This window comes from Bos javanicus, chromosome 12 (assembly GCF_032452875.1).
Source record: "Bos javanicus breed banteng chromosome 12, ARS-OSU_banteng_1.0, whole genome shotgun sequence".
NCBI lineage: Eukaryota > Metazoa > Chordata > Mammalia > Artiodactyla > Bovidae > Bos > Bos javanicus.
In genome coordinates, this window is record NC_083879.1 from 65,834,834 (window position 1) to 65,858,612 (window position 23,779).

General features: G+C 38.4%; 2 protein-coding genes across 7 annotated transcripts in view; both read left to right on the forward strand.

Moving 5' to 3' along the window:
- GPC5 (glypican 5) overlaps positions 1-23,779 on the forward strand; it is a 1,566,851-nt gene that overhangs the window by 91,346 nt on the left and 1,451,726 nt on the right. The window lies entirely within an intron of this gene.
- LOC133258092 (prothymosin alpha-like) lies at positions 5,512-5,912 on the forward strand. Its single transcript, XM_061434404.1, has one exon. The coding sequence runs from the start codon at positions 5,531-5,533 to the stop codon at positions 5,864-5,866; it is 336 nt and encodes a 111-aa protein (XP_061290388.1). The 5' UTR covers positions 5,512-5,530; the 3' UTR covers positions 5,867-5,912.

A 23,779-nucleotide genomic window follows, 5' to 3' on the forward strand; every position in this document is an offset into this window, starting at 1 on the left:
TTTTTAATCGTATTTCTGTCCAAACAAACCTGATTTAAAATCTTTCTGTGGGTTATTATGTGTCAGATATCTTACTGAAGTCAGATATAGTTTATGCTTCTGATCTTTTTTTTTTTTTTTCAACCAGCAAATTCTCTGCTATAAAGGAAAAAAAAGGCCATCAAATTAGTCTGGCCTGGCAACTTTGTTAGTTCCTGTGCTATTCTCTGAATAATGGCTCATCATTTCTCTACTTGTTCTAATTCCTTTAGAAAAGATGACACAATAATTTTTTTAGTTGTTTTAAATATTTCTTTCTTCCCTTCATGCTCTAAATTCATATATTTATTGCATTTAGCTTGATTTTATAATTGCAGCATGCAGTCATTTCATAACTATGTACACATTAATCTGCACAAATTAGTTCATAAAAATCAATACCATTCTTCATTAAATAGCATATAATTAAGCACTGTGTTGAAGAGTTGAAGGTAAAAACCTGGAAATATTGCTCTGTCTGGAACGCAGGCAACCATTTTGGAATTGTGTTTGATGATATTAATGGCGATAATTTTAAAGATATAAATTTAATCTATAAAGTAGAAATGGGAATAAGTTATTTCCTGTTTCCCTCAATTTTTATTTTAATATGTAAGCTTTTCATCTGCCTGATGCTCTCCAGTGACTTTTTTTCTGTGCAGAGTTAACAGATTTTTATTGTTTTGACATATTTAGAAGAATATAATCCAATGTTCAACTCAATTTTCCATGTTTTCTTATATTTGCATTAACAGTTCTAGTTGTAGGGTGACCAGCGATCAGTTTGCTCAGGGCTGTCCTAGTTTTAGCAATGAAATACCTGCATCTTGAGAAATCTCTTAGTTCTAAGCAAACCAGGAGTTTTGCTAACCTGTGGTTCTGGACACTAGTATGTCCTATAGAAATCTGGAAGAAAAGGGAAACAGACTACTATGAGCACTTAGTTCTGAGATGTAAACATTTCTTCTTTTTAAAGCATGCTTATGGTAGGAATTTACTAAATAAACGATGAAACAAACAAACAAACAACCCATAAAAATAACTTGTAATTCTGCTATTTAGACATAAATTTCTGAACCCTCTGGTGACTACTCCATCTATCACCCTTTTCTGGCATTATTTAGATCTTACTATCCTGGTGGCTTAGTGGTAAAGAATCCACCTGCCAATGCAGGGAACTTGGGTTTGATTCCTGGGTCGGGAAGATCCCCTAAAGAAGGGAATTGGCTACCTACTCCAGTATTCTTGCCTGGAGAAGTCCATGGAAAAAGGAACCTGGTGGGCTATAGTCCATGGGGTCTCAAAAGAGTCGAATACAATGCAGTGACTAAACTGCATCAGCAATAGTTTACATCGTTCTCTTTGCTTTTATTATAACATAACTGTTTATTTTGATGTTAACATTTCTTTAACATTTTTTTGATGTTAACATTTTAGTGGACAAAATGTGGTCCACTAGAGAAGGGAATGGCAAACCACTTGAGTATTTTTGCCTTGAGAACCCCATGGACAGTATGAAAAGGCAAAAAGATACGATACTGAAAGATAAACTCCCCAGGTCGGTAGGTGCCCAATATGCTATTGGAGATCAGTGGAGAACTAACTCCAGAAAGAATGAAGAGATGGAGAGAAAGTAAAAACAACACCCAGTTGTGGATGTGACTGGTGATAGAAAAAAGTCCAATGCTGTAAGAGCAATTTTGCATAGGAACCTGGAATGTTAGGTTCATGAATTAAGGCAAATTCGGTTCAGTTCAGTTCAGTTCAGTTCAGTCACTCAGTCATGTCCGACTCTTTGCGACCCCATGAACTGCAGCACGCCAGGCCTCCCTGTCCATTACCAACTCCCAGAGTCCACCTAAACCCATGTCCATTGAGTCAGTGATGCCATGCAACCATCTTATCCTCTGTCGTCCCCTCCTTCTCCTGCCCTCAATCTTTCCCAGCATCAGGGTCTTTTCCAGTGAGTCAGCTCTTCGCATCAGGTGGCCAAAGTATTGGAGTTTCAGCTTCAACATCAGTCCTTCCAAAGAACACCCAGGGCTGATCTCCTTTAGGATGGACTGGTTGGATCTCCTTGCAGTCCAAGGGACTCTCAAGAGTCTTCTCCAACACCACAGTTGAAAAGCATCAATTCTTCAGCACTCAGCTTTCTTTATAGTTCAACTCTCACATCCATACATGACCACTGAAAAAACCATAGCCTTCACTAGATGGACCTTTGTTGGCAAAGTAATGTCTCTGCTTTTTAATAAGGCAAATTGGAAGTGGTCAAACAGGAGATGGCAAGAGTGAATGTCAACATTTTAGGAATCAGCAAACTAAAATGGACTGGAATGGGTGAATTTAACTAAGATGACCATTATATCTACTACTGTGGGCAAGAATCCCTTACAAGAAATGCAGTAGCCATCATGGTCAACAAGAGTCCAAAATGCACTATTGGATGCAATTCTGAAACGACAGAATGATCTCTGTTTGTTTCCAAGGCAAAGTATTCAGTATCACAGTAATCCAAGTCTGTGCCCCAAACAGTAACGCTGAAGAAGCTGAAGTTGAATAGTTCCATGAAGACCTACAAGATCTTCTGAAACTAACACCCCCAAAAAGATATCCTTTTCATTATAGCGGATGGGAATGCAAAAGTATGAAGTCAGGAAATACCTGGAGTAACAGGCAAATTTGGCCTTGGAGTACAAAATAAAGCAGGGTAAAGGCTAATAGAATTTGCCAAGAGAATGCAGTGGTCGTAGCAAATACCTTCTTCCAATAACACAAGGGAAGACTTTACACATGGACATCACCAGATGGTCAATAGCAAAATCAGATTGATTATATTCTTTGCAGCCAAAGATGGAGAAGCTTTAACGGTCAGCAAAAACAACACCAGGAACTGACTGTGACTCAGATCATGAACTCCTTATTGCCAAATTCAGACATAAATTGAAGAAAGTAGGGAAAACCACTAGACCATTCAGGTATGACTTAAATCAAATCCCTTATGATTATACAGTGGAAGTGAGAAATAGATTTAAGGGACTTGATGTTATAGACAGAATGCCTGAAGAACTATGGACGGAGGTTCATGACACTGTACAGGAGGCAGGGATCAAGACCATTTCTAAGAAAAAGAAATGCAAAAAAGCAAAATGGTTGTCTGAGGAGGTCTTACTAATAGCTGTGAAAAGAAGAGAAGCAAAAGGCAAAGGCGAAAAGGAAAGTTATACCCATTTGAATGCAAACCTCCAAAGAATAGCAAGGAGAGATAAGAAACCCTTCCTCAGTGATCAGTGCAAAGAAATAGAGGAAAACAGTAGAATGGGAAAGACTAGAGATCTCTTCAAGAAAATCAGAGATACCAAGGGAACATTTCATGCAAAGAAGGGCACAATAAAGGACAGAAATTGTATGGACCTAACAGAAGCAGAAGATATTAAGAAGACGTGGCAAGAATACACAGAAAAACTATACAAAAAAGATCTACATGACCCAGATAATCACGATGGTATGATCGTTCACCTAGAGCCAGACATCCTGGAATGTGAAGTCAAGTAGGCCTTAGGAAGCCTCACTATGAACAAAGCTAGTGGAGGTGACGGAATTCTACTTGAGCTGTTTCAAATCCTAAAAGATGATGCTGTGAAAATGCTGCATTCAATATGTGCAGCATATTTGGAAAACTCAGCAGTGGCCACAGGACTGGAAAAGGTCAGTTTTCATTCCAATCCAAAAGAGAGGTAATGCCTAAGAATGCTCAAACTGCAGCACAATTGCACTCATCTCACACTCTAATAAAGTAATGCTCAAAATTCTCCAAGCTAGGCTTCAACAGTATGTGAACTGTGAACTTCCAAATGTTCAAGATAGATTTAGAAAAGGCAGAGGAACCAGAGATCAAATTGCCAACGTCCACTGGATTTTCGAAAAAGCAAGAGAGTTCCAGAAAAGCATCTTCTTCTGGTTTATTGACTGTGCAAAGCCTTTGACTGTGTGGATCACCAAAAACTGTGGAAAATTCTGAAAGAGATGGGAATACTGGACCACCTGACCTGCTTCCTGAGAAACCTGTATGCAGGTCAAGAAGCAACAGTTAAAATTGGACATGGAACAACAGACTGGTTCCAGTTAGGAAAAGGAGTGCATGAAGGCTGTATATTGTCACCCTGCTTATATGCAGAGTACATCATGAGAAATGCTGACCTGGATGAAGCACAAGTTGGAATCAAGATTGCCAGGAGAAATATCAATAACCTCAGATAGGCAGACGACACCACCCTTATGGCAGAAAGAAGAACTAAAGAGCCTCTTGATGAAAGTGAAAGAGGAGAGTGAAAAAGTTGGTTTAAAGCTCAACATTCAGAAAACTAAGATCATGGCATCTTGTCTCATCACTTCATGGCAAATAGATGGGGAAACAGTGAAAACAGTGGCAGACTTTATTTTTTTGTGTTCTGAAATACTGCAGTTGGTGACTGGAGCCATGAAATTAAAAGACACTTACTCCTTGGAAGAAAAGTTATGACCAACCTAGACAGAATATTCAAAAGCAGAGACATTATTTTGCCAACAAAGATCCATCTAGTCAAAGCTATGGTATTTCCAGGAGTCATGTATGGATGTGAGAGTTAGACTGTGAAGAAGGCTGAGCGCCGAAGAATTGATGCTTTTGAACTGTGGTGTTGGAGAAGACTCTTGAGAGTCCCTTGGACTGCAAGGAGATCCAACCAGTCCATCCTAAAGGAGATCAGTCCTGTATATTCATTGGAAGGACTGATGTTAAAGCTGAAATGCAAATAATTTGGCTACCTGATGCGAAGAGCTGACTCATTTCAAAAGACCCTGATGCTGAGAAAGATTGAAGGCACGAGGAGAACGGGACTACAGAGGAAGAGATGGTTGGATTGCATCACAGACTCAATGGACATGAGTTTGAGTAAACCCCAGGATTTGGTGATGGACAGGGAGGTTTGGAGTGCTGCAGTCCACAGGGTCACAAAGATTTAGACACGACTGAGTGACTGAACTGAACATTTCTTTGTAAGCATCAGTTCAGTTCAGTCACTCAGTCATGTCCGAGTCTTTGCGGCCCCATGAACTGCAGCACGCCAGGCCTCCCCGTCCATCACCAACTACCGGAGTTCACTCAAACTCATGTCCATCAAGTTGGTGATGCCATCCAGCCATCTCATCCTCTGTTGTCCCCTTCTCCTCCTGCCCCCAATTCTTCCCAGCATCAGTCTTTTCCAATGAGTCAACTCTTCACATGAGGTGGCCAAAGTATTGGAGTTTCAGCTTTAGCATCAGTCCTTCCAATGAACACCCAGGTCCCACTGGCTGCTCTAAAAAGCCATTTTTGCATTGTTCCCATCTCTGGCTTCCTTGATCTCGCGCAGCCACCTCCTCCGTGTGCCATTACCACCACCGCGGACTCCGGCAGCTTTACCGCCAGAGTCCTGGAACTCCCGCTTTTCTTCTCAGTCCCTTGCATTGGATCACAGGAGTGTGCCCCATCATGTCAGAGGCGGCCGCGGACACCAGCTCCGAGATCACCACCAAGGACTTAAAGGAGAAGAAGGAAGTTGTGGAGGAGGCAGAGAATGGGAGAGAGGCACCTGCAAATGGGAATGCTAATGAGGAAAATGGGGAGCAGGAGGCGGACAACAAGGTAGACGAAGAAGAGGAGGAAGGTGGGGAGGAAGAGGAGGAGGAGAAGGAGGAAGGTGATGGTGAGGAAGAGGTCGGAGATGAAGATGAGGAGGCCGAGGCAGCTATGGGCAAACGGGCAGCTGAAGATGACGAGGATGACGATGTGGATACCAAGAAGCAGAAGACTAATGAGGATGACTAGACAGCAAAAAAGGAAAAGTTAAACTTAAAAAAAAAAAAGGCCACCATGACCTATTCACTGTCCACTTCCCGTCTCAGAATCTAAACGTGGTCACCTTCCAGTAGAGAGTCCCGCCTGCGCCTGGTGGGCAGCACCACCCACAGACGACTGCGCTCTCCACCACCCAACCAAAACCACAAGATGAATTTGCAACAGGGGAGGGAAAAAGAACCAAAACTTCCAAGGCCTCGCTTTTTTTCTTAAAGTACTTTAAAAAGGAAAATTTGTTTGTATTTTTTATTTACATTTTATATTTTTGTACATATTGTTAGGGGTCAGCCGTTTTTAATGATCTCGGATGACCAAACCAGCCTTCGGAGCATTCTCTGTCCTACTCTGACTTTACTTGTGGTGTGATCATGTTCATTATAATCTCAAAGGAGAAAAAAACCTTGTAAAGAAAAAGCAAAAACAACAACAACCAAAAAATCTTATTCCAAGCGTTCCAATAACTTTTTTTGCGTATGTACTTAGCTGTACTATAAGTAGTTGGTTTGTATGAGATGGTTAAAAAGGCCAAAGATAAAAGGTTTCTTTTTTTTCCTTTTTTTGTCTACGAAGTTGCTGTTTATTTTTTGGCCTGTTTGATGTATGTGTGAAACAATGTTGTCCAACAATAAACCGGAATTTTATTTTGTTGAGTTGTTCTAACACAACAACAACAACAAAGAACACCCAGGACTAATCTCCTTTAGAATGGACTGGTTGGATCTCCTTGCAGTCCAAGGGACTCTCAAGAGTCTTCTCCAACACCACAGTTCAAATGCATCAATTCTTCGGCGCTCAGCTTTCTTCACAGTCCAACTCTCACATCCATATATGACTACTGGAAAAACCATAGCCTTCACTAGATGGACCTTTGTTGGCAAAGTAATGTCTCTGCTTTTCAATATGCTGTCTAGCTTGGTCATAACTTTCCTTCCAAGGAGTAACCGTCTTGTAATTTCAAGGCTGCAATCACCATCTGCAGTGATTTTGGAGCCCCCCAAAAATGAAGTCTGATACTGGTTCCACTGTTTCCCCATCTATTTGCCATGAAGTGATGGGGACCAGATGCCATGATCTTCATTTTCTGAATGTTGAGCTTTAAGCCAACTTTTTCACTCTCCTCTTTCACTTTCATCAAGAGGCTTTTGAGTTCCTCTTCACTTTCTGCCATTAGGGTGGTGTCATCTGCATATCTGAGGTTATTGATATTTCTCCCGGCAGTCTTGATTCCAGCTTGTGCTTCTTCCCTTCCAGCGTTTCTCATGATGTATTCTGCGTATAAGTTAAAAAAGCAGGGGGACAATATACAGCCTTCACGTACTCCTTTTCCTATTTGGAACCAGTCTGTTGTTCATGTCCAGTTCTAACTGTTGCTTCCTGACCTGCATATAGGTTTCTCAAGAGGCAGGTCAGGTGGTCTGGTATTCCCATCTCTTTCAGAATTCTCCACAGTTTATTGTGATCCACACAGTCAAAGGCTTTGGCATAGTCAATCAAGCAGAAATAGATGTTTTTCTGGAACTCTCTTGCCTTTTTGATGATCCAGTGGATGTTGGCAATTTGATCTCTGGTTCCTCTGCCTTTTCTAAAACCAGCTTGAACATCTGGAAGTTCATGGTTCACGTATCGCTGAAGCCTGGCTTGGAGAATTTTGAGCATTACTTTACTAGAGTGTGAGGTGTGTGCGGTAGTTTGAACATTCTTTGGCATTGCCTTTCTTTGGGATTGGAATGAAAACTGACCTTTTCCAGTCCTGTGGCCACTGCTGAGTTTTCCAAATTTGCTGGTATATTGAGTGCAGCACTTTCACAGCATCATCTTTCAGGATTTGAAATAGCTCAACTGGAATTCCATCACCTCCACTAGCTTTGTTCATAGTGATGCTTTCTAAGGTCCACTTGACTTCACATTCCAGGATGTCTGGCTCTAGGTCAGTGATCACACCATCGTGATTATCTGAGTTTTGAAGCTCTTTTTTGTACAGTTCTTCTGTGTATTCTTGCCACCTCTTCTTAATGTCTTCTGCTTCTGTTAGGTCCATACCATTTTGTCCTTTATTGAACCCATCTTTGCATGAAATGTTCCCTTGTTTTCTTGAAGAGATCTCTAGTCTTTCCCATTCTGTTGTTTTCTTCTATTTCTTTGCATTGATCACTGAGGAAGGCTTTCTTATCTCTCCTTGCTATTCTTTGGAACTCTGCATTCAAATGGAAATATCTTTCCTTTTCTCCTTTGCTTTTCGCTTTTCTTCTTTTCACAGCTATTTGTAAGGCCTCCCCAGACAGCCATTTTGCTTTTTGCATTTCTTTTCCATGGGGATGGTCTTGACCCTTGTCTCCTGTACAGTGTCACGAACCTCTGTACATAGTTCATCAGGCACTCTGTCTATAAGATCTAGTCCCTTAAATCTATTTCTCACTTCCATTGTATAATCATAAGGGATTTGATTTAGGTCATACCTGAATGGTCTAGTGGTTTTCCCTACTTTCTTCAATTTAAGTCTGAATTTGGCAATAAGGAGGTCATGCTCTGAATCACAGTCAGCTCCCGGTCTTGTTTTTGCTGACTGTATAGAGCTTCTCCATCTTTGGCTGTGAAGAATATAATCAATCTGATTTCGGTGTTGACCATCTGATAATGTCCATGTGTAGAGTCTTCTCTTGTGTTGTTGGAAGAGGATGTTTGCTATTATGCTTAGTTAGCATAATAGTGGTTATTGTATAATATCCCCCGGAACATTTTTTATGTATTCCTTTTTCCCATTAAATTTTTTTTATTAATAAGAGTATAGTTAATTTACAACATTGCATTAGTTTCTTCTGTACAGAAAAGTTTATCAGTTATACATTGACACATATCCACTCTCTTTTAGAGTCTTTCTCCAAATAGTTCACAAAAGACTGTCTCAAATGACTTGTAATTGCACATGGACTCATATTGCAACTTCTCATTGTGATCCCAGTGTTTCTTCTGTTTAATGCTCCCTCATACCAAGCTCCCCAATTTTATCTTGGCTATTTCCTTTTCATTGTTGAGATCTTTCCTTTCAGTGACACCTATCTAAAGTCCCTTTTTTGTTTACTTCACAGTGCTTATCACCTTTTAAAAGTTTTATTTATTGTTTTGCTTTTTCTTTCTGTTGCCCTCAGGAATTTTAAGGTGCATGTCTTGTGGACTGACTTAACTGACTGAACAAATAAAGAAGAAAAAAAGATCCACTTGCCTGTGCATAGAGGGGCCTGAATGCCTGGAGATGAGAGGTGGAGTGAACCCTGAGTGATGGTTTGTGTAAGAAGTGGGAGGCGAGGTGCACTGTGAATGGTTGGGAATCTGTGAAAGAATCATGTTTTTAAACCTGGCAGGAAAATAATCATATTTGTGTTTTAAAGAATCACTCCTAGGGGAGTTGAGGGTGAGTGGGAAACTGTGTAAGAGGAGGAGAGTCAGTGAGGAAGTTGCTTCCGTAGCTCTGGTGATTGATGTTAAGGGGCAGAGTCAGGGAGTTACAGAGGAAATGAAGACAGATGGGACCAAAGACGATTTACTGGGTGTGCAGTTGGGGGAGCCATTGGATATTGGTAAGCTTGGTCTGCAGGGGAGGCGGGGGGTTGTTTGATTTGTGATTCTCCTCCGGTAGCTTGATGCTTGTTATTATCGAGGAACGGGAAGATAGAGTATCAGATGTTATAATGAGTTCGGGCTTGGAGTGGTTGAATTTGATGGATCAGTGTGTTCTTCCACATGGAGATGTTCAATAAACAGTATGTGTTTGGGTCTTGAGAGACAAAGAGATGAGTCCTGATCAAAGAAGTGAATGTAAAACAAGAGCAGGTGAGAAAAGTGGAAGGAAGAGAAAGTCAGGGATAAAACTCAGATAAGAGAGAGGGGAATACTATGCTTTTTCCTCTTCACACTCTAGATACTTCTTAGTCACTTGTGTTGTATCTGCCTCATCCAAGATGTCCTGAAAAGTGAGCTTTCCTTAACATTTGGCTTCAGCAGTTATTCCATCACTTCTTCTTGCATGTGGTTTACCGTTACCTTGATTTTTTTTTAAACTCCAGCCTCACTTCTGCTAGGCCATGTAAATCACAGCACTGTGGAAGTGAGAGTTTTCCATTTCCTGCTGGTGGCCTCATTCTGCCCAGTTCATCTGGCACAGGGACTCTGTGCTGCCTTTCAGAGGCAGCTCTACTCCAGGCAGTCCTGCTTAGAGCATCCTGACCTCAGCTCTTTAGGCATATGGTTGCTAACACCTCAATCTAAAATAGACACATCAGGTGACTTTCTATGACATTAAACTGTGTTCATTTTCTTTGTAAACGTTGCCACTGTCCAATAATTTCCTCATTGTTTGTATGTTTCTATGTCTGACTCTTTGAGACCCCATGGACTACAGCATACCAGGCTTCCCTGTCTTTCACGATCTCCTAGAGTTTGCTCAAACTCATGTCCACTGTGTCGGTGATGTCATCTAACTGTCTCATCCTCTGCCTCCCCTTCTCCTGCCATCAGTCTTTCCCAGCATCAGGGTCTTTTCCAAATTGTTTCTTTAGTGTCTGTCTGTATCTGTGGGCAGCATGCTCCATGAGAGCAGTCCCGAGTTCTGTATTCGGTATTTGTGCTTAATATTTTCTCTTCCATAAACTCTTACTAACCTCTTGGATCATCCTGTTGCTTCCCTTTTGTTCTTTGCTCACACACAGGCTTCTCAGGCAAGCTTTCTGTATCTCCTATATCAAATAGACCCCATTTCCACATTCACCACCATTTATACCCTGATTTTTCTTAACAGCATTGATGGTTTTTTAATGTGCTTGATTGTCTGTGTCTTACCATTAGTATGTAAGTTCTCAAGGATAGGGACTTTGTTTCCTTCACTGCTCTGTCCTTAGACATCAGGATGATTCCTGGCACATGGCATTTACCAATATTTGATGAGTGAAAGTGGATGGCTCAACAGGTAAAGAATGCACCTGCAATGCAGGAAATACGGGAGAGGTGGGTTTGATCCCTGGGTCAGGAAGATCCCCTGGAGAAGGAAATGGCAACCCACTCCAATATTCTCACCTGAAAAATCCCATGGGCAGAGGAGCCTGGTGGACTACAGTCCAAAGGGTTGCAAAGAGTTGGACATGGCATATATATGTAACTGAATGGATAAAAGTAGAAAAGTCTCTTTTGCCAGGCAGGAGCTTTGGTCAGCCAGTCTGATCATCTGATTCTTCCTGTTGGTAAATCCTACCTTTTTCTTGTGATCCACATGAGATGGAAGATTTCCTGATAGCTCAGTTGATAAAGAATCCACCTGCAATGCAGGAGGCCCCAGTTTGATTTCTGGGTTAGGAAGATCCATGGAAGAAGGGGTAAGCTACCTACTCAATATTCTTGGGCTTTCTTGTTGGCTTAGCTGGTAAATAATCCACCTGCAATGTGGGAGGCCTGGGTTCGATCCGTGGGTTGGGAAAATCCCCTGGAGAAGGGAAAGTCTACCCACTCTAGTATTCTGGCCTGGAGAATTCCATGAACTATATTGTCCATGGGCTCACAAAGAATTGGACAAGACTGAGCAACTTTCACTTTCATGTGAGATGGATATTGAAGAGGATTCACTCACAAGGAGCAGTACCCAAGATTGTATACAAGCAGACCTAAAAATAAATAGCATCATAATTGGATGATCACCCTTGTATTTAAACACTGAGATGTTTAAATACAACTGCGCTGAATACACTTTCACCATCCTTGGAACTTCAAGATCCTTTTCTAGATTTCCATAAACCTGCATGCTGGTAGTAGGGTCTTATGTCCCCTCTACGTTCTAGACTTTGAACTCCCTGTGTATAACTCTATACTGTGCTACATCAACCCAGATGTGAAACTCAACGGTTTGTTCAAGTTTCACAAAATAGAAACTAAAATAAACCAACCAATCACCGCTCCTCTAAGTAAGTTACAATTCTTTCTTGCTGTTTCTATCTTTCAACATTTTGTTAACCATCCTTATCTTTTCTTCTTTGCCCTTTAAGCTGTTTTGTTTCACACACTTGTCATTTTCCTAGAGTTTTGATGGGGGGATATTCATGTCCTGTAACTTAAAAAAAAAAAAGTGATAACTTCCTAGATAGTCTTATCCTCTCCAGTATAGTCTTATAATGAAATCTCTGATAGCACCAAGGTATTAAGCAGTTTAAAAGTACTGATATATAATTTTATTTAGCTTTCTCTTTGTAAAAGGGAATTTGCATGTTTCTATTTGGTGATATAGACTTTATATAGGTTTCCTGATCTAACAGTGCTTGGCAGCTCCATTGGGCATACATCCATATATCTCTCCAGAAGGGAAGATTGAGGATCAAAGAAGTGTATTTCTTTGCTTGAGATTGGAGAGTAAATAAGTAGCATATTTAAGTCAAGGCTTCTGGCTCCCAAGTCCATGCTCTTTCACTGCATATCATTTTCCCCCTTAGGAATAAAGTTGTTACCTTTTAAAGATGAGTAATTATTTTATTAGTTTAACTAGAGGTTCATAAAAGTAATTCTAGACAGATGCATTTAAGATTGAGAAGAGAGTAAAAAACAGAGCAACGCTTTTGTTATCCTTCCAGCATCAGCCTCTTTACTTAATGTTTAAGACCATTAATCTTGCTTTCTTGTTTCTATGGGTTTTAGTAATGAGTTTCCTTGTTCTATTGCAGTGTAATCTGGTTTCCCAATATTTTATCTTGATATCTCTTGCTCATCCTATTAACAGGATACTGGGAGATATCACAAAATTGCATAAAATTCTGAAAGCATGAAAGAGCTATATGCCAATAAGCTCTTTGAGTTTATGGATAATATAGAAGCAAAGTAATTAACAGAGAAAAAAGTAAAATTTACTTCCATATGATGAAGTGGAAAGCACTCTAAAACCAGAGTATTTGAGAAAGGCAAAAGATTTAAATAAAGTTATAGAAAGAATGAATAAAATATTTTGAAGCATATTTAAAATGAAAGTGCGTAAATGTCATTATAAATTTTAAAATATAGTGGATTATCATGGGAGACTTTTATTAATAACTTAGATCATAAAACATGATGTTCTGAGTTTTTCATACTTATTACACTGACTGATATTTGCTTATTACTGCTATTTACCAAATGAGAGCTTAAGTACTATTATAAAAGTGAAATTTGTCCACTGTAAGAAAAAAATTAAAAAATATAATGAATATCATTGTCCCTTAATTCCCACTTTAGTCCCAAGCTAAATGTAATTAGTATTTTGCTATATACATTCTGGATATACCAAATATGCATATATTTGACTGAAATACTTAATGAGCAAGCACTCATATATCAAATGAAATTATGTTGTATATACTTTTCTGTGGAAAATTCTGAAACAGATGGGAATACCAGACCACCTGACCTGCCTCTTGAGAAACCTATATGCAGGTCAGGAAGCAACAGTTAGAACTGGACATGGAACAACAGACTGGTTCCAAATAGGAAAAGGAGTTCATCAAGGCTGTATATTGTCACCCTGCTTATTTAACTTATATGCAGAGTACATCATGGGAAACACTGGGATGGAAGAAGCACAAGCTGAAATCAAGATTGCTGGGAGAACTATCAATAACCTCAGATATACAGAGGACACCACCCTTATGGCAGAAAGTGAAGAGGAACTAAAGAGCCTCTTGATGAAAGTGAAAGAGGAGAGTGAAAAAGTTGGCTTAAAGCTCAACATTCAGAAAATGAAGATCATGGCATCTGGTCCCATCACTTCATGAGAAATAGATGGGGAAACAGTGAAAACAGTGGCAGACTTTATTTTGGGGGGCTCCAAAATCACTGCAGATGGTGACTGCAGCCATGAAATTAAAAGACGCTTACTCCTTGGAAGGAAAGTTATGACCAAAGTAGATAGCATATTGAAAAGCAGAGACATTACTTTGCCAACAAAGGTCCATCTAGTGAAGGCTATGGTTTTTCCAGTGTCATATATAGATGTGAGAGTTGGACTGTGAAGAAAGCTGAGTGCCGAAGAATTGATGCTTTTGAACTGTGGTGTTGAAGACTCTTGAGAGTCCCTTGGACTGCAAGGAGATCCAACCAGTCCATTCTGAAGGAGATCAGTCCTGGGTGTTCTTTGGAAGGACTGATGCTGAAGCTGAAACTCCAATACTTTGGCTACCTCATGTGAAGAGTTGACTCATTGCAAAAGACCCTGATGCTGGGAGGGATGGGGCAGGATGAGAAGGGGATGACAGAAGATGAGATGGCTGAATTGCATTACCAACTTGATGAACATGAGTTGAGTAAACTCCGGGAGTTGGTGATGGACAGGGAGGCCTGGCATGCTGCAATTCATGGGGTCACAAGGTGTCGGACATGACTGAGTGACTGAACTGAACTGATGCTTTTCTAAAACATTTCTAGCATATGAAAAAAGTTTTAAAGTGAGATAAATACTGAAAATACTGAGAATTTTCTTAATTGGAATAGACTGTCACTCTCTTTAAGATATTTTTCAGTGTTAAAGATTACTCTGTGACTCTAACACAACATGTATTTAAAGAAAATATAAAGAAAAGTATTGAAGAAAAGAGATAGTATAAGGTAAAGGATAAGTGATCTTTTCTTTCTTGTTATTAGATGGTCAACATTTTTAAAGATTATTTACAGATAGTCAAGACCACTTTAATAGTTTCAAAATGGAGAAAATTGGTCTGTTAAACAGTTTGCATACAGAAATAATCATGGCTTTAGCCTTATTAGTTCAACATATTGTGAATGAAATGTGAAAAGTACTGATACAAAAATTAGGCTCCATTCATAGAAGTGAAATTGGTAACAACATGCCTGGTAGAAAATGGTCTGTCCACGAAGCCACCTTGTTAGATGAACATTGGCAGTTAGGGTTTACAAAAAATGAGGACAGCCCTAATGGCATTCTAGTGGAAAACTATGCCACAGGAAAACTGATGGAAGGAATTCAGGGTATTTAGTTTGTTGAATAAGTTTTGTTCATATGGCTACAGATAAAATAAGGGCAATGAAATTTATAGAAAAGCAGGTTTAAATTCAATAGAAAGAAGATAAGACTTTTCACTTAATTGAGTGGCTACCCTGTGTCAGGTAACTTAAGAGATACGGTATGCATATTTGATCAAGGTGGAATTGAGAATGAGTTTTCAAAAAGATGGAGCAGTCACCAAAAATAGCCTTCAGACAACTGACTGGAAAAGAAATTTAACTCATTACTCCATATCTTACTATGAAAGAAATGTAAAAAGTATAAAATATTAAGGAATTAACTATAAGAAAATTCTATGTAAATACATAATTTATGTAGAATTACAGCTATCCCATAAATTAAGCTCATTTTAAAGATAAAGCAGCTGAGTACCTGAAAGGCTAACAACCTGCATTATAAGGTTAGGAAGCATCAGGTTAACCCTGCTCTGACCCTAAAGCCTGTGTTCCAAATTCCATTCTATAATCTATAACAATTAACCCAGTGTTGTTGCTGTTGTTTAGTCATTCAGATCTTTTGCAACCCCCATGGCCTGTAGCCCATCAGGCTTCTCTCTCCAGGGGATTTTCAAAGCAAGAGTACTGAAGTTGGTTACCATGCCCTCCTCCAGGGGATCTTCCCGACCCAGGGATCGAGCCTGCGTCTCCTGCATTGGCAGGCAGATCCTTTACCACTGAGCCACCAGAGTAGCCCAATTAACCCGATACAACAGTATTATAAGTAGTCTGGCAAGATGTAAGAGCTTTCTGAGCCTTGAGGACTGAGACAAAATCAGGAGTATCTTCTAAGTTGTTGAAGTGATTCCAGTGGAAGTAGGAGACTCTGTGAGCTGATCACTCATAGTCCCTACAATTCTAAAATATTGTTGTTTTCATGCTCAAACAAATAAAGGTACAATAAGGAGAACTTCTAAAATACTTTATTATTAAAGTGACACTCAAAAGCATGCAATGCTCAGAGCTTTGAAAATGTCCACATTACTCCCTGACCCCACATACAAACAAACTTGGCTTCATAGTGATGACCATCTCAATATATTTTAACAAGTTGCTTTGTTAAGTCTTTAAAAATGTTCAAAAAGAAGGTTTAAACGTGTTCATATTTTAAGAGACCAAATAGTGAGATATTCATATTTTCATAGGCATTCTTATGAAAAGTGTTACTGTTTAAGAAATTATGCTACAATATATATTCATGAAAGGTAGATGTGATTAATAACCTCACCTTTGAATCCCAGAAAAGTGATGTTTCGTTTTGAGACTGTTCATATTACCTGAGGATAACAGTAATATAACATTAAATGCTCAAGAAAAACTTTATGTCAAGATATTTCCTGCTCAGATTTCTTTATTCTCTTTCCTCAAGTAGCATTTTAATTCAAAGCCATATTTAATTACAAAAGAATGCTTAAAATTAGCCATGATCGGTTTTAGTTTATTTGTGTATTTGCCTTACATTGGACATATAGCCAAGTAGTATTCATTTAATAATTAATGTATAATTTATAAGAATTTCTAGTACTTACATGAGCTGTATTGAAAGAGACTTGAGTACAAGAGATACCTCTTTGGATATAAGGTAAATTAATAATTTAGTTGCAGTATTTATGATCCCAGATGGTGGTAAATATCATTATCACCAAGCTTATGTTCATCATTATTACTTGTAACATCACCATTCCTACAAAATTTCTGATGATATTTGAAGTATTTAACTCTTACCATTTTCTTCTGTTTACATTTTCTTTTATATATAAAATTTTCTGTATATACATTTTATTGTTACTTCTCTTTGTTATTAAATATTCTTTGCAAGAGTGATATTTTATAGTTACAGAGGATTACATGCATATTTTATTATAAAGTCATGCTTCTCGTAAGGCTGAATTGTAAACACAATAGTTATAGCTATTATCTCTATTGTGCTTATTTTGTGCTGGGAGCTGTTATAAGGCTTTAGAGATATCATCTTGTTTAAACTGCAGAACAGATGCATAAGTAGGTACTGTTATTATCCCCATTATACAGATGTTAAAAACCAAAACATGGCAAGGTTATATAATTTGCCCCAAGTCATCAGCTGGGAAGTTAGAGCTTGACTTTGAAACCAGGATGTCTGATTTCAGAATCCTAGCTGATAACCCTCATTTTTGCCTTGAAATGTGAAGTGTGATAAACATCCAGGGATGTACAGTTTTTACCCATATCTTGGCTTTTTTTTTTTTTTCACTAAAAACTTACAAACATTTGAAAAGAACTTGGCATGTATTGCCAAATTGTTTTCCCAGAAACATTGCATGAATGTATACCCTTTCAATATTATTCCACAAATTCCTTTTTCCTGATACAGGAAGTGAATCTGTCAGTTTTTTCGGTGTTAGTTTTACTGAAAGAAATTATACTAATGCATTTGTTGCTAACTTAGGAGGATATTAACGTTTTTACCTGTCTTATTAGCCAACTGTATTTCTTTTGTGAATTATTAATTCATTCTGTTATTTTTTCCTATTGAAGTGTTAGTGACTAAAAAAGTTTATCCTCATCCTTTATAGATTACATATTCTGTAAGTAGACACAATTTTTTCTTTTGAGATTTTTTCATAATGTGCTGATTTTATGCATAGAAAGGCTTTCTCTCCCCTGGGATTAGTTATTTATTTCAGTATAATCCTTTCTAATACATTTATATTGATTTTTTAAGACAGCATGTATCATTTTCATCCGTTTAGGTTATATTTGAGTTTGTAATAAGCCTCCTGTTGCAGAAGCATTTCCTTTCTCCTCTCTTTTATGATGTTAACTTTTCCAATATATGAAATGTATACAGAAGCTATACACACACACTCACTCATTCACACACATGCACATTTCTTTGCTATTTTTTTTGCTTAGAATTAAGTATAAAACAGTGAAATGGAAACGGTCACCAGGACTAGAACTTCCTGTGCTCAAGTCCAAATCCAACATTCATTAGCCTCACTACTGTTGCCTATAGTATTCTCTTATTTATTAAATTGAGATAATACTGCCCACCTAAACGGGTTCTTGTGAAGATTAATAAATTAATCTATGGAAAGCATTTATAATGGTGACTAACACATGTAAGTGGTATAAAACTTATAGTAATTACTCATGCTTAAATTCACAAGTTTTTGTGTATTATTATTATTTTTCTTTAATTTTTGATACAATATATTTGATTTTTAGCAGTAAAACTAGACATGCATTGTGTGTGCCTGTGTGTGTGTGTGTGTGTGTGTGTGTGTAATGTCTTTTAATAAAAAAAGTCATTTTAGTTTATTTAATGGATATATTTTATATGTCAGTAAATTTTGGTAGTTTATATTATTCAAGAATTGCAATTTGTCAAGGTTGTTGAGTATTTCCCACTTAATTGTTTATAATATTCCCTTATTAAGGTCAAGTGGGCCTTAGAAAGCATCACTATGAACAAAGCTAGTGGAGGTGATGGAATTCCAGTTGAGCTATTTCAAATCCTGAAAGATGATGCTGTGAAAGTGCTGCACTCAATATGCCAGCAAATTTGGGAAACTCAGCAGTGGCCACAGGACTGGAAAAGGTCAGTTTTCATTCCAATGCAAAAGAAAAGCAATGTCAAAAAATGGTCAAACTACCACACAATTGTACTCATCTCTCACGCTAGTAAAGTAATGCTCAAAATTCTCCAAGCCAGGCTTCAGCAATATGTGAACCATGAACTTCCAGATGTTCAAGCTGGTTTTAGAAAAGGCAGGAGAACCAGAGATCAAATTGCCAACATCCACTGGATCATGGAAAAAGGAAGAGAGTTCCAGAAAAACATCTATTTCTGCTTGATTGACTATGCCAAAGCCTTTGACTGTGTGGATCACAATAAACTGTAGAATATTCTGAAAGAGATGGGAATACCAGACCACCTGACCTGCCTCTTGAGAAACCTATATGCAACAGTCAGGTCAGGAAGCAACAGTTAGAACTGGACATGGAACAACAGACTGGTTCCAAATAGGAAAAGCAGTACGTGAAGGCTGTATATTGTCACCCTGCTTATTGAACTTCTATGAAGAGCACATCATGAGAAACGCTGGGCTGGAGGAAGCACAAGCTGCAATCAAGATTGCCGGGAGAAATATCAATCACCTCAGATATGCAGATGACACCACCCTTATGGCAGAAAGTGAAGAGGAACTAAAAAGCCTCTTGATGAAAGTGAAAGAGGAGAGTGAAAAAGTTGACTTAAAGCTCAACATTCAGAAAACAAAGATCATGGCATCTGGTCCCCATCACTTCATGGCAAATAGATGGGGAAACAGTGTCAGACTTTATTATTTTGGGCTCCAAAATCACTGCAGATGGTGATTGCAGCCATGAAATTATAAGACACTTACTCCTTGGAAGGAAAGTTATGACCAACCTAGACAGCATATTGAAAAGCAGAGACATTACTTTGCCAACAAAGGTCTGTCTAGTCAAGGCTAGACACAACTCAAAACCTATGAGATGCGGCAAAAGGAGTTTTAAGAGGAAAGTTTATAGCAATACAATCCTACCTTAAGAAACAAGAAAAACATCAAATAGACAACTTAAATTTACACCTAAAACAACTAGAAAAAGAACAAAACCTCCCAAAATTATTAGAAGGGAAGAAATCATAAAGATCTGAGCAGAAATGAAAAAGAAAAAAAATAGTAAAGATTAATAAAACTAAAAGCTGGCTCCTTGAGAAAATAAACAGAATTGACAAACCTTTAGCCAGATTAATCAAGAAAAAAAGAGAGAAGAATCAAATCAACAAAATCGGAAATAAAGGAGAGGTTACAACAGACAATGCAGAAATACAAAGGATTATAAGAGATTATTATGAACAACTACATGGCAACAAAATGGATAACCTGGAAATAAGGGACATATTTTTGGAAAAGTTCAGTCTTCCAATACTGAACCAGGAAGAAAGAGAAATTATGAACAACCCAATTATAAACACTAAAATTGAAGCTGTGATCAAAAATCTCCCCTAGAACAAAGCCCAGGACCAAATGGCTTTACAGGTGAATTCTGTCAAACATTTAGAGAAGAGCTAATGCCTATCCTTCTAAAACTCTTTCAAAAAACTGCAGAAGAAGGAACACTTCCAAACTCATTCTACAAGGCCACCATCACCCTGATACCAAAACAGACAAAGAGAACACTTTGAAAACTTCAGGCCAGTGTCACTGATGAACATGGATTAAAAAATCCTCAACAAAATTCTAGCAAACAAAATTCAACAACCCATTAAATAGCTCATACACTGTGATCAAGTTGGGTTAATTCCAGGGATGCAAGGATTCTTCAATATGTGCATATCAATCAATGTGATACACCATATTAACAAATTGAAAGATAAAAACCATATGATCATCTCAATAGATGCAGAAAAAGCCTTTGACAAAATTCAGCACCCATTTATGGTTAAACTTCTAAAAAAATGTGCATAGAAGGAATCTACCTCAACATAGTAAAGGTTGTATATGATATGCCCACTGCAAACATTATTCTGAGTGGTGAAAAACTGCAAGCATTCCCCCGAATATCAGGAACAAAACAAAGGTGTCCACTATCACCACTATTACTCAACGTAGTTCTGGAAGTCCTAGCTACAGCAATCAGAGAAGAAAAAGAAATAAAAGGAATCCAGATTGGAAAAGAAGAAGGAAAGCTCTCACTGTTTGCAGATGACATAATACTATACATAGTAAACCCTAAAGATACTATCAGAAAATTACTAGAGCTAATCAATGAATTTAGCAAAGTTGTAGGATACAAAGGGCTTCCCTAGTGGCTCAGACAGTAAAGCGTCTGCCTGCAGTATGGGAGACCCAGGTTCAATCCCTGGGTTGGGAAGATCCCCTTGAGAAGGAAATGGCAACCCGCTCCAGTACTCTTGCCTGGAAAATTCCATGGACCGAGGAGCCTGGTAGGCTACAGTCCATGGAGTTGCAAAGAGTTGGACATGACTGAGCAACTTCACGTATGTAGGATACAAAATCAATTGCCAGAAATCACTTGCATTCCTATATACTAACAATGAAAAACCAGAAAAAGACATTGAATATAATTTTTAAGTTCATTTTTTAAAAATGAAAAAAATAATATGATATTTAGAGCTACATATTTATTCTAGTAAAACTTTATATCTCATTTTAATAGATGTACAGTTTCAGATTCCTAAAGGGACAGTGACATTCTTAGGCCACACAATGAGCAAATTGCAGAACTGCAAATTGTGCTCACACCATCTGACTTATAGTCTTGACAATTTTCACACTGCGTCATGCTCTCAACAATTTTTTAACACTCTGATATCCTGGAGATTGAGTTTGTAATACGGAATCTCTTAAAATGAGTTCATTAATTTTCATAACCTTTTCAGTGTAGTAGTTAAAATGGAATATTTTTAATTTCTTCTGGAAGGGACTGACCTGCTGAACTTCTTGGTAACTCATGTCTGAATATCCTATGTAGGGATGTCTTGTGGTGGATAGGTTATGTCCAGTCTTTGCGCCCTGTATATCCCTCTGTTCCTTACCCCTGCACCAGTGAAACGTAAAGGAAAGCTGACTCATGACCACTCTCTTCCTTTATTCTTTGGTGCATTTTTTACTTTTGAATTAGCCATTTACACTTTCATGATATGAGAATTACATAATCATCAAAGATAGAATGATAATGAGGATTTGTAGATGAAGAAGGTTGGTGTGTTTGTTTGTGTAGCTAAATCTTGAATGATTTTCACAGGAAGGTATTTTGTAATTGCAAGCTAGTTTGGGGTTCAACTCTAGAGTACATTAGGTTGAAAAGAAGTTCCAAGGAAAAAAGAAACTATCAAAAAAAAAAAAAAACAATGATAGAGAATTTATCAAAATTTAGTGTCACATTGGAGGAGAGAGATAGTAGAATGATTTGAGAAAATAGCATTGAAACATATGCATTACTATGTGTAAAGTAGATAGCCAGTGGGAATTGCTGTATGACCCAGGGAACCCAAAGTGGGGTGGGATAGGAAGAGAGGTGGGAGGGAGGTTTAAGACGGAGGGGCCATATGTATACCTATGGCTGATTCATGTTGATGTATGGCAGAAACTATCACAAGTGTAAAGTAATTATCCTCCAATTAAAAGACTGTAAAAAAAAAAGAGTTAATATCATCAGAACAGGAGAATTTGGGATCTGGAAATGCAGTAATAGAAATTGCTAAGGAGAGGCAAGATGAATTGACTGAAGCTGGGTGGGTAGGAGCTAGAGGTTTGATCACACAATGCAGACATACTGGAAAGAGTGGAACCAATAAAAGAACACATTTTGTATGATAGACTCTCAAATTCCAGAAACCTTTACTGTCACAATTGTTAGAGGGTAAAATTCAAATCAATTTTTAAAATATTAAATAAGTTCCTGCAAAACTGGAAGGCCAATGGTAGTATAAATGATGACTACATTAGGTGGATTTCCTGCAGTAACAAATATTTTAATAAAAAAGTTACATGTGTGATAGTTAATTTTATGTGTCAGCTATGAAAGTGAAAGAGAGTGAAAAAGTTGGCTTAAAACTCAACATTCAGAAAACTAAGACCATGGCATCCAGTCCCATCACTTCATGGCAAATAGATGGGGATACAATGGAAACCGTGAGAGACTTGGGCAATTTTCTTGGGCTCCAAAATCACTGCAGATGGTGACTGCAACCATGAAATTAAAAGACACTTGTTCCTTGGAAGAAAAGCTATGACTAACCTAGACAACATATTAAAAAGCAGAGGCATTACTTTGCCAACAAAGGTCCATCTAGTCAAAGCTATGGTTTTTCCAGTGGTCATGTATGGATGAGAGAGTTGGACTATAAAGAAGCTGAGTGCTGAAGAATTGATGCTTTTTGAACTGTGGTGTTGAAGAAGACTCATGAGAGTCCCTTGGACTGCAAGGAGATCCAACTGGTCAATCCTAAAGGAAATCAGTCCTGAATATTCATTGGAAGGACTGATGCTGAAGCTACAATACTTTGGCCACCTGATGCAAAGAGCCAACTATTTGTTCCAACTTGAACATCTGGAAGTTCTCATGTTATGACCTTGTTGAAGAGTAACTTGGAGAATTTTGAGTATTACTTTGCTAGTGTGTGAGATGAGTACAGTTGTACAGTAATTTGGACATTCTTTGGCATATTAACTTTTTTGGATTTGGAATGAAAACTGACCTTTTCCAGTCGTGTGGCTACTGCTGAGTTTTTCAAATTTGCTGGCATATTGAGTGCAGCGCTTTGACAGCATCATCTTTTAGGATTTGAAATAGCTCAGTTGGAATTCCATCACCTTTACTAGCTTTGTTCATAGTGATGCTTCCTAAGGCTGACTTGACTTTGCACTCCAGGATGTCTGGCTCTAGGTGAGTGATCACACCATTGTGGTTATCTGGGTCATAAAGATCTTTTTTGTATAGTTCTTCTGTGTATTCTTGTCACCTCTTCTTAATATCTTCTGTTTCTTTTAGGTCCATACTTTTTTTTATCCTTTATTGTGCCCATCTTTGCATGAAATGTTCCCTTCAGGTTCAGTTCAGTTCAGTTGCTCAGTTGTGTCTGACTCTTTGCAAACCCATGGACTGTGGCATGCCAGATTTCCCCGTCCATCACTAACTCCCAGAGCTTGGCCAAACTTATGTACATTAAGTCAGTGATGCCATCCAACCATCTCATCCTCTGTCGTCCCCTTCTCCTCCTGCCTTTAATCTTTCCCAGCATCAGGGTCTTTTCCAATGAGTCAGTTCTTCGCATCAGATGGCCAAAATATTGGAGTTTCAGCTTCAGCATCAGTCCTTCCAATGAAT